The sequence below is a fragment of the Psammomys obesus genome, unplaced genomic scaffold (genome assembly GCF_907164565.1).
Source record: "Psammomys obesus unplaced genomic scaffold, mPsaObe1.curated_primary_1811, whole genome shotgun sequence".
In the NCBI taxonomy this organism is placed as follows: Eukaryota; Metazoa; Chordata; class Mammalia; order Rodentia; family Muridae; genus Psammomys; species Psammomys obesus.
In genome coordinates this window covers 13,122,416-13,134,641 of record NW_026596064.1, presented here as the reverse complement: position 1 = coordinate 13,134,641, position 12,226 = coordinate 13,122,416, and the positions used below count along the sequence as shown (strand labels likewise).

Here is a 12,226-nt window from a genome sequence, read left to right as displayed (position 1 = left end):
TCCCGGGGCCAGACAGACTAGGTTGGCTTATTCATCCATCTCCAACAGCTGCCCAGAGAGCCTGAGGCCTGGGAGAAAGGACTGGGAAGCAACGGGCTCCGTTTCTCGATTTTGAGGACACAGGTCTCTAGCCTGTGGTACAATCTGGTTTCTTGAAGATGGAGGGAGTCAGTCCGTGGTTACAATGTCTTACAAAGGAAAGCGGGGCCCCCAAATGACAGAGAATAGTTTCCACCTTCTGGTTCCTGCCCAACAGTAAAGTGGCTGCACTGGGCAACCAACCAGTGGGCGGCACAGAGAGAGTGGCCAGACACCAGTTCAGAGCAAGAGGTGCTCGGCAAATAAAATTGATGTGTATGGGACAGGGAGAGGTCGTATTGGCCGCGCTGCTGAGATGTGTATAGGAGACAGGCCTAGTAGCTACTGCAAGTCTAAGCTACCAGGGAGTGACTGGGGAGATGAGCAGACTTGGGAGACTGGGGGTGTAGCTCAGTGGCAGAGCACCTGCCTAGCATACATGGGGCCCTGGGTTCGATCCCAAGTACTGAAGAGGGGTGGGGAGAATGGAAGGAAAGGGAGAAGAGTAAAGAGGAGGAAGAGGAAGTGGGAAAGAAAGTGTTTCTCCTTTTTTGGGGGGAGGGCGAGAGAATGTTTTTTTGCAGACAAGGTCTCACTATGTAGCCCTGGCTGTCCTGGAACTCGCTCTGTAGACCAGGCTGGCTTCAAAGTCAGAGATCTGCCTGCCTCTGCCTCCCAAGTGCTGAAATTAAAGGCCTGTATCTCTGCGCTTAAGAGAGACAGTTTCTACGGACTGGGGAGGTAGTTCAGTGGTAGAACATGAGCCTAATAGGCACCGGGCCTGGGGTTCAGTTGCCGGCACCAAAACAAACACAGCAGCAAAACAAACACAGCAGCTAAGCCAGCACATGCCAATTAGCCCAGCACTTGAGAGGTTAAGGCAGAAGGGTCATACCACCAACCTGGACTACACAGCAAGATGTTATCTCAAACAAGCAAAAGAGACTGGGAGCAAGCACACAGCCTGCAGGCCTGACTGGGCCCTGGGTATATAGCCTATGTAGGGTGCATCCTCTCGTGGGCTCACAGTAAGCCAAAGCTCCCCAGACCCATTTCTAATTGCTTATTTATACTCGGGGATCACACAGAGCATGACAAATCCAAGGGGCATGCTCAAGGATATCCTGTAGAGAATTCGGAGAGGGCCTGGGAATCGGAGAGAAGGCCATGTCCCTCCTGTCTTAGGGAACAGGAGGAGGTGGCTCCCTCCATGGAAGTAGCTCGCTGCCCTGGATCACTTGTGAGCAGATTTGCACTCATGAAACTCTCTATGGAAAGCTGGTCCTAGACTAGAGAGGCCCATCAGCTTCAGTGAGGAATTACCCAGCATTCTGCTGTCAAGATCACTCCTCCAACCACGAAGAGGTCCTTGTGCCAGATATCAACACGGTCCCGCAACCCTACCTGTCCCTGGAGAATCACCCATCCACCAAGCTTCCCTCCATTAAATATTCATTCTATGAATGGCAGTGTCTGGCTATGGTCACTCTGTGAGAACCTAGGAGAAGAAGCCGTGGGTCTGAAGCACCTTCCAAACTGAGGCAAATAAGGCAGAGCACAAAGCTCCCTCCATTTTACAGACAGGAGAAGTGATGGCTGGCTCCATCAGCTTGCTGGCCTTGGGACCACCCAGTAGAAACCCCAAGTACTGTCACTCATGGCTAACTGAGCCTGATAAACAGGAAAGTCACAGCTCCACAGAGGAGCAGCGGCGCAGCCATCTTAGCTGCCCCACAGGATTGTGGGTAACTGTGGTAGTGCCTTAGGGCAGGAATGTGCTCTCTTTGGAAGACCCCCTCCCCCACCTTCTCTGCTTTTGTGTGAAAGATAGCACAGGCTCTAACTGGTCAAGGATAAGTACATTTAATGTATGCCAGCTCCGGCTTTGCCACTTCTAGTTTGTCACAGGGGGAGAGGGAGACGGTACTACCACCAACAAAGGAAAGTGTTGCTTGGTACACTTCCAGGGGGAAGTGAAAGGACCAAGCCAGCATTTTGGGGAGGGGGGAGGAGCAAAGGAGAGAGGGAGGCTGTCCCTGCCCACTGAGGTTCCAAGAGGCCCAGCTGCACCTTAGATCTTGTTCCAAGTAGTTCACAGAGGCAGGTCTGTGGCCACCTCAACCTGGAGCCCCCTCACAGCACTTTATATGAACCTTTCCAGAAGACAGTGGGAGGAGGAGGAAACAGGTGCTGGGGAGGAAAGAGAGGTCAATGGCCTGTTTTGGCCAGTGACAGATTCCAAAGCAGATCCAAGCTTGAGGACTAAAGAGTCTTAAATCCAATGTGGCCCACGGGGGAACTCAAGCTTTGATTGTGGGTTTGGTTCCCCGAATGACCAACCACACTGACATTCGGGCCTGTCTCCATCACTCTGTAACAATAAACATGTCTTGTCCTCCTTAGGAGTTTGTTTTTCCTGCTTCTAATCATACTTTGCAAGGAAATATACTTGGGGGAAAAATCTGCTCTGTGGTGGTTACATTTAATGAGGCCACAGTGTAGTATTCCTTTCCTTAGAGGAAAGAAGCCGCCTGTGACTCAGGTTCTAAACATCCACCTCAGGCCCAACCCCCACATCCCCCTCCCCTCCACCCTGGACAAAGAGCATAGCAGGGTGTCTCAGGAGCGGGCTCCAACCTACTGAAGGCACCGTAGAATGCATAGTGTTGAGCCACGTTAGATTTTCCGTTTGGGGGACTAAGAATGTAGCTCAGTACAGAGCCCTTGCCGGAGCAATCAAGACCCCTGGTTTCATTTCTAGTACTACAGAAAGTAAATGAATGAAGCATTTGTTTTTATAGGAAAGCTACCAATAAGAAAATAACAATGATAAATAAACATCAATAATGTCATATGGGTCAGTGAAATGCTTATAAACAGGATGCTTAATTTACCCTCAACTGGATCCCCAAACTCAAATAAAATTCCTGAGCAGCTGGACGTGGTGGTACACGGCTCTAAAGGCAGTCTAGTCTACATAGTGAGTTCCAAGCCAAGCAGGGAGACCTGTCTTTAAAAAAAAACAAAAAACAAAAAACAATCACAAACCCTGAGGGCCTTCTACTTTCTTTTCTTTGCTCTCCACCAGAACTGCTACCAAGGTGAGAGTACTGCCAATACACAGTACTGCTGGCTCTGCTTTGAGGGCAGATACGTCACACTATGGATACCATGGAGATGGCAGAGTATTGTGGGAAGGTGGACAAGCGAGGAGCAGGGGATATCTGGCTGTTTCCCAGCATCCTTCAGAAGCACAGTGGCACCTGTGTGCACAACGCATTGTCTCCCCATCAGATATGTAACAAAGACGTTGCCCTCGCCAGGCAGTGTCCTTGGTGCCTGGGAAACACAGGTATGACAATGACAGCATCTCCAGTGTCTTAACGAGGATACGTGCCATCAAAGCAGCGGCCAAAATAAAAATGATAAGTGGGGACAGAAGTGACAAAGCACTTAACACTAGGAGACCCTGACCCAGAAGGGTGTAAATGAGGGTGTATTCCCCCGTGGACAGTCAATTAAGCTGACGTCTGCTACACAAGCAAGCCAGGTTAGACGGGCAAAGAAAGGAAGAGGGTTCAAAGGGTTGGGGCTGTCACTCCATGGTAAAGAGTATTTGCCCAGCATGTTGCAGGTCCAAGGTTCAATTCCCAATCTTGCAGTTCTAAACCGCCCCTAACACCACACACACACATACACACAAACACACACACACACACACACACAAACACGTTTAAGAACAGGTTTAGCAAGGGATGATATATGAACATGAGACTCGGGGTGGGAAAGGCTGCCCGACCGATATTGTGATGGGAAGCAGGTAGTTCCTTGGTGTGTTAACATCTATAGAGAAGGCACAACAAACACCAAGACTGTGCCTGAACTGTGTCAACAATGGCCCGCTGGCTAGAACAAACATACCACACGGATGTGGGATATGACGAAGCAGGAGGTTGGGAGGTGGGGTGGAGACTGCTTGAATCTATTAAAATGAAAGAAACAAAGGGAGAGCAGGGACTGCTGGGGAAGCGGAGTGAAGCAACGAAAGCAGCATATGCGGGAGCCCAGCAGCAGCCAGGTAAGTGGCTCCAGGCCACTGTGGCTGCCATGCAGAGGCCAAGATGCAGAGGAAACTGACATACTGGCCAGTATAGAAGCAAAACCTCAAAACCAAACCAAACAACAACAAAACCAGCTGGGTGGCAGTGCCTTTAATCCCAGCACCTATGAGGCCAGAGGCAGGGCTGGAGAGATGGCTCACTGGTTAAGAGCACTGGCTGCTCTTCCCAGAGGTCCCGAGTTCAACTCCCAGTAACCACATGGTGGCTCACAACCATCTATACTGGAATTTGATGTTCTCTTCTGTCATGCTGGTCTACATGCAGATAGAGCACTTATACATAAAATAAATAAAATCTTAAAAAAAAAAAATAAAATAAAAAGCAGAGGCAGATGGATCTCTGTGAGTTCGTGGCCAGCCTGGTCTACACAGTGAGGTCTAAGACAAATAGGGTTACAGAGAGAAGCCCTGTCTCAGGGGGAGGGAGGGTGCAGGCATGGAGACTTGCCCAGCCTTTTCCCTGGCTGCCTGTCCCTGCCGTGGTCAGTGAAGTTGCCAGCATGTGTTGAAGCCATTTATGGCAGGAAAGGGAGGCGGGCACACAACTGATTCATGCTAGAGGGTGATCAGGTGGTTTATATAAAGGGCAATGGACATGCGCTCTCACTGGTGCCCTGTTGGTAACACTGAGCTATTTCCCTCCCCTTGTGTGAGAATACCCCCAGCATGGCAAACCAGAGGTCACAGACTTTGAAATGTCACCAAACTAGTGGAGTGATGAGAAAGCACGCATTAACCGCAGTCACGGGAAGGGGAGACGGCTCAGCCGGTAAAGACACAAGCTGGCTGGCAACCCAAATGATAGCCAGACCCAAGAGCCTGATGTGGGGTGCACATCTGCAATTCCAGCACTCCTACAGCCAGACGGGGGTGGGAGCAGCAGAGTCACCCCTTCGCTTCTTTGGACCTGACTAATTTCTTGTAGACCTGTGTCATTTTTCCAAGCCTTGTTTTGGAAGCTTGCTGGCCAGTTAGCCTGGGAAGTGCAGCATGGAAGCAGACACAAGAGAGTCCCTGACTCAACGGGGTAGAAAAAAAATCCTCTGACCTTCACATGTGTGGTCACACACTCTCTCTCTCTCACACACACACACACACACACACACACAGAGAGAGAGAGAGAGAGAGAGAGAGAGAGAGAGAGAGAGAGAATACTTTAAAGTTTCCTGAAGACACTGATGTGAAGGAAAAGCAAACAGGCTCTGGAAACCATAGCTGAGGCCACACTCAGCAACCCACCCACCCCTCATCCTCGGAGGGCAACAGTGCATCCAGTTTGGGAACGCGGGAAAGCAACCACAGCTCCAGTCTGAACCACCCAGTCACATATCAACCTGTACAATGTAGAATAAGGAATACGCAACTTAAAGCCAATTTCTATAAAGTCCTGAGGGAAACAATAAAACTGATGATAAAAGGAGAAACCACAATTCTGACCCAGAAAAACTACAAACAAATCCAACCATAGGCTCATAACAACATTAAAGGTAGCGGCACACTCCAATTCTAACCCAGTTGTGGACACTGCACTGGAAGAAGATGCTTTCATGAGAGAGCCATCTCTTAGCTATGAGTGCTGTTAACTGCCGCCTACAGCAATCTGAGCAGCTGTGGGGGCAGAACACACACACACACACACACACACACGCAAACACACACACACACACACACACACGCAAACACACACACACACACACACGATCTACTACCACTGGTAAAAGCAGGGTCCTTGTCCTGAGTAGAAATCCCAAAGAAAAGCAGCTATTTCTCTTCCTTATCTACTGCAAAGAACACCTTTCCAAGAGATACACAGCATGCCTTAGAGGTAGACCTTAAAGACAGCCATGTCATAAGTCCCACAAGTTGATAACAAACAGTCCAATCCAGGGAAGCCAGAGCCAAGGAGAACCCCCTGATGCTGTGAGTCGGGCCTGTTCTCAGATCCATCACAAAAAGCAAAGGTCAGCAGAAGCAGAGTGTGCAACTCTGGCCCTCATGAGAGCTGGCCAAGAGCACAGGCCTTTCTCCCTCTGTTACACTCGGTTGGGAGGACTAAGAGGAAGAGCCTCTAATCTGGGCAAACAGGAACAGGCCCCGTAAAGAAAGAAACGCTTAGACGTTGTAAATGATATCTGAGCTATCCCTCAAATAATATGGGCACAGAGTCGCTGTAAACACAAAACAAGATCGGCCATGAGTGGTGATCACTAAGGGTACGCACGGACTCATGGAGTTTAATTTCTCTATTCTCGCCACTATTTTGTTTGAAATGCTTCATAATAAAAATAGTATATATTTATTGTAGAAATTTAGATAAATTTAAAAATTTTTGAATGAACAAGTAAAAAAAAAAAGACAACATATAATTCTGTAACCTAAAAACACTGCTCTCATTTTGGTCTATTTCCAGAATTTTTTTCTTTCCCATGTGTATGCACTCCGGCCGTGCATGTTCCTGGGACTGGACTCACGTTTGGCAACAGGTCCTCTACCCATTAGGCAGTATCACCAGTCCATTTTTCTTTTATTTGCCAAATAGGGTCATTTGAGCCACAGTGGTTTTTCAGCCTGCCTAAAACCACTCTTAATTAGTCCACTCTTAATTTCTCTTAGGCATTGTTCAATGTGCTAAAGATTTAGTTTATTGGATTGATTTTTTTTTTTTAGACAAAGTCTTTTGACATAGCCCTGGCTGGTCTGGAACTCACTTTTAGGCTCCTTGACCTCACAGAGATCTGCTTGTATCTGTCTCCTCAGTGCTGGAATTGAAGGTATGCACAACCCTGCCTGGCCCTCAAGTTGCTGAAGATTTTTGAAGGTATGATTTTGTTGCCTAGTCATTCACCCAAAGCTAATTTATGATCTTTGCCACAATAAGAAAGTCTGGGGCTTGAGAGATGACACAGAGGTTAAGAGCACTGGCTTATCTTCCAGAGCTCCGAGTTCAATTCCCAGCAACCACATGATGGCTCACAATCATCTATAATAAGATCTAATGCCCTCTTCCAGCGTGGAGGTATACATGCAGACAGAACACTGTATACATAATAAAGGAATAATTTTTTTTTAAAAAAAGTCTGTAATAAACTAGGGGAAATGACATTTATTAAAAATTAGGAAATTTCAAATGATAAAGAAATGTCCTCATACATGTCTAAATGTAACTGCATAGCACAGAAGTGGGGGAAGGTAAGGAGAAACCGGTGGCTTGCAGACTGCCTAATTCTAAATAATTATTAACTTTCCCTGTGGCAAAGGCCATGGTGAAATGTATATCAGTTCTAAGGCTGATACGGCTCACACCATGCCTCCCTGTCAATGACAACTCACCAGGTTCAAGCAATGAGTTCAGCAAGTTTGCTAGGAACCTCTGAACTTCAAAGGGTGGACTATTCTACCCATTCGGGATGGTACAAAGGTGGCTCTGGCTTCACTCCGGACCAGATACCAGCGGTCCCAGCATTCACTGTGCTCTTCATCCGGTAGAATGCCCAGTGCTGTGCATGGCCTGTAACTGATTCCTCCCACCCACACAGCCTTGATCATGACCTCCCCCCAAATGAAAATCCACCAAATTCTCTGGGTAAGGAGTTGAAGGCAATCTTACATTTTTTTTTTCCTGCACTATTTGTCCAGATGCTACAAAATGTACAACCCACAAACTATTTCATGACACATGGGCGATTCAGAGATGAGCATATTATAGCTGTATTCCACCTGGTGTCAGGCTGCTGAAACACACACACACACACACACACACACACACACACACACACACACACCAGGAACCTCTGAATTACAGACCATGTGTTACTGGACAGCAGCCAACAGGATGGAAAGCCACTGTGACTTCCCACTCTGAAGGAACCCTCAGGCCTCCTCAATGACTCAGCCGAGAGATCAGGAACCCATTGCTTTCTATGCCTTCTCCGTGCCCTTAGCCATCTCTGTCTACTGTTGGGGGTTCTTCAGAATCTAAACTGGGCTTTCTTCTAATTCATGCCAAAGGGTGATTACAGAGGAAGGTGAGTATAAGACAAACCCAGCAGACACACTCGGAAACCGGAGAGTGCCGATCACCGAGGAAGCAAACAGCAGTTACCGTGGGTGTGGCCTTGAAGTTAGGATTTAAGCTCTTCCGGTGTAGTGAGTTTTCTGGTTTGTTTGGTTTTTTTAAACATAGAAATGTTACATGAATATGTTTTTGTTTTAATCCCAGGTGGGGGATGTGGGGCTGCTTCAGACTGTCCACAGCAGCCGACTATGAGTTGCCTTGTGCTCTAGCAAGTGCGTGACTTTGCCAGCTGAAGATAATTTACGTTTGGAATTCTGGGGACTCTGCAGAGGGTATAAATGCTAGTAGAGCCCCGGAGAGCCTGCTATGGCTGTTGTTCCTCATGTTGTTGGCCCTGCTGCTCCTGCTGCTGTTGCAAGGTTGCTGGTTTCTGGCTGGAGCTACCCTGAGGAGGAAGATCAAACTTGCCCACAGGAACTCGATGTCCCTAATCAGCAGGAAGTAGTCTAACAATATTGATGCCCCTCTTTCCCCTCTAACCATTCTTCTCTCCTACCTAGTGTTGGGGTGGGGTTGGGATGTTGGAAGGGATAGGAGTGGTGTAGGGAGGTAGGAAAAAGAACCCAATAATGTGGCCAATGTAGAGGGAATTGGGACTTTCGAACCAACCAGCAGTGTAAGTAATGACATAGAGGCTTTTTAATATTTTAAAGTTTAAGCCTTTTGGCTAGAGCAGTCTCTCAGCCACCTGTCTAGCTTGACCCCACTACTCCTGGTAGTAAGTACATCCCACCACCTCGCTCTACCTCTCTGACCCCGTTCACATCCGTCCATTTTCCTGTGGTCACTGGCAAATCTCCCACCTTCTTCTCAGAGTCCCTCTCTCTTTCCCAAAAGTTCCGCCCTGTACTTCCTGCCATCCTTTGGCCATCAGTTCTCTATTACTATTAATTGACAAGTAAGGAAGGGTGAATATATACAAAATATAAGCCAGGCCTAGTGACACAGGCCTTCAATCCCAGCTCTCAATCCCAGGCAGAGGCAGGCAAATCTCTGAGTCTGAGGCCAACCTGAGCAAGTTCCAGGACAGCCAGAGCTGTTATACAGAGAAACCCTGTCTCGAAAATCAAAACAAAACAAAACAAAACAAAAAAACCAACAGCAACATTTACAAAACATAAGAGTGACAGTGGACCACAGAAATAACAATACCAAGACCTGGCTAGTACTTAGCTCTCCGCAGTTTTGGTAGTCAACAACTGAATACAGAGAGACACACCTCCACACACCATGCCCCAGCACTCCCCTGACCTCCCAAACATTTAAGGGTTCCTCCCACTCCACTAATGAACTCCCATGGGTTTTCAAAACATCATCACCAGGAGGCTGGAGAGGCGGCTCAATGCTTAGAGCACCGTCTGCTCTTCCAAAGGACCCAGGTTCAATTCCCAGCAATTCCCAGCCAATCACATGGAAGTTTACCACCATCTGTAACAATTCCAGAGGCCCTCTTCTTCCAGCCCCCATGGATGCTGGGTACGTGTGCACACTAACATACACGCAGGCAAAATCTCACACATGTAACGTTTTTAAAAAGCAAATAAGTCTTTTAAAAAAGAATGCACTGCCAGTGTGGACGCTCTATACTTCGCTTACTGAAAACTGCTAAGCACAGAGACCAGGAAGATGAACCAAACACACTTCAGGAATGAGCTCAGAATAATTAATCTTTTGTTGCTGCCATTAGGTTTTTTTTTTTTTTTTTTTTTTTTTTTTTTACAGAAGAAATTTATTTTAACAATAAGTTGTTAGCAGTATTCCACATATATATATTTCTCCCAGATGGGAACCTCTCAAAGTCTAAGCCCTCCCTCTGGAGTCACACATCACAGAGAAATGAGAAAAACAAGAACATACTCATGCAACCAAAGACTTCGCTTGATTCTATTTTTCAGCTGGATTCCCCAGTACAGCAATCTTCAAGGTTTAAACAACTGGGCCAAAAAATAAAAAATAAAAAAAAGGCAATGCATAAACACGGAACAGCTGTCTTTTTGGCAAAGACACTGTCCCACTGCACAGAGCCACACCCGACACCGATGAGCTCAAGTCATTCCAAGTCCAGCTGACTTGATTGCTAGAGATTTCCCCAAGGTGCAGCTGAGCTCAGCTTCTGATGTAAGAGTAGAGCCGCAGGCTCAAAACCTGCCTCATGAAGGCCGAGACCGGAATGTTACCTTGCAGACGGCTGCCTGGAGGACGGCATCAAAGCCCCCCTCGGGGGCATCTCGGTTCCGGGACACCCTCTGCTTCCTCACTTCCTCGTTGAAACTGTCGACTCTGTCGGTGAGAGGCAGCAGATGGCGGAACCCGAAGGACGGGACGCAGTTCGGGAATAACTTGTAACTAGAGAGAGAGAAGAGAAGAGTTGCTTTTCTTACTGTCGTCTGTAAGCCTTTTTAATTTTTAATTATTTTTTCATTATTTTAATAAGTGCATAAGTTTACACACATACACACAAACGCAAGTCCAAGTGCAAGTGAGAGAACAACTTGCAAAGAGATCGGTTGTCTTCTACCATGTGGGTCCCGGGAATGAAACCCAGGTCATCAGGTTTAGTGGCAGTCGCCTCTACCCACTGAACCCTCTGGATGGTCCCGTCTCTAAATATTCATCAAGTGTTCTGTTCTTCACTACGTACCTAGAAAAATAGCAACTAACATTTGCACTTCTTAAAATGAGCACGATGGAGAGAACAGAGACAAACAGCAGCTCTAAACAGGCAGCCCTCACGGTGGGCGCACAGCCAGACCACGGAAGTGTGCAGAGGTCACAGCAGACTCTGCGGTTGGGCCTGGGAAGATGAGTGGGACGAGCGGCACACTCAATGACAATGGCCAGTTAGGGCAAGAGAGGCAGGGCTCTTCGGGGAAGCAGCTTTTCCACATCAACTGTGATGCTGCCAGGCTATGCTGGCACAAGAGGAGATGTGGAACGGAGCAGGAACTGAGGACATTCTTCTGTTCCACCATTCATTGGTGACATTGCAATGATGAAGTATCCGCTCGCCAGAGACACCTAACCGTCTTCAAATGGGAAAAGGACGTGCATGTCAGAGCACTGCCAGGCTAATTATTCAGGGCAGGCCGTAAGTGCCTCCTTTCCTAGCGTAGTTCAATGACAGGATCAAACCTGGGCAATGAAACAGGAAGGGAGGCCTTCATTGGGTTCCTGGGATAGAGGAAGTGAAGGCAGAGTGCAGAGGAGAGGAGGCAGAGGAAGGCCACTGGGCTGGACACAGTGTAAAGGGGACAGACTGAGAGGACAGGGGGCCAGTCTGGCCCAGGCCTGCAGGGTCTGTGACCATGTAAAGAAGCCTCTCTTCAGAAAAACAAGTACTGACAGACAGGCCTGGGAGGAAGGCTTTAGAATCCCATTCAGGCTGTGCCTGGGAAGGGAAACAGGCTTAGCAACTGCTAGGTCCTGCCATTCCTGCTGCCAAGGGCAGCCCCGGCAGGACAGGTCCAGGCAGGCTCTTCTCTTCAGAAAGGCAGCTCACAATGGTGCACAGATCACCACACACACACCACACTTCACTCCTCCAGAGTGGCAGCTCTTTCTTTGCAATTAGTCTTTCCCCTGCCTGCTTCACCCCCCCACCTTCCCCCCACGCAGTCTTCACAAATGCCTTTTTGTTTTCATTTTGGTTTTTCAGGGTTTCTTTGTGTAGCCCTGGCTGTCCTGGAACTCACTCTGTAGACCAGGCTGGCCCTTGAACTCATGATATCCACCTGCCCCTGCCTCCCAAAGCGCTGGGATTAAAGGCGTGCTCCACCACCATTCACAAACACCTTATGCTCTGACGGGCGAGCTGATCTTAAATGCCCGCCTCAGGCCACCCTGAGATTTTGTGTAGGCCCTTCATTGTGTATAGAAACAAGCTCGGACACTGACATTCCTGTTGGAAAAAGGAGCTGAGAGACTGCATCCACACCGACCTGACAGACAAACAG

At 48.1% G+C, this 12,226-nt stretch overlaps 1 protein-coding gene across 1 annotated transcript in view; it reads right to left on the bottom strand.

Annotated features, from left to right (window-relative positions):
* Window positions 1–12,226, bottom strand: part of Itgb5 (integrin subunit beta 5) — a 113,036-nt gene that overhangs the window by 54,867 nt on the left and 45,943 nt on the right. Inside the window, exon 5 of the mRNA XM_055625047.1 lies at window positions 10,451–10,619. Coding sequence (XP_055481022.1) covers window positions 10,451–10,619 — 169 coding nt within the window. The remainder of the gene's footprint in view (window positions 1–10,450; window positions 10,620–12,226) is intronic.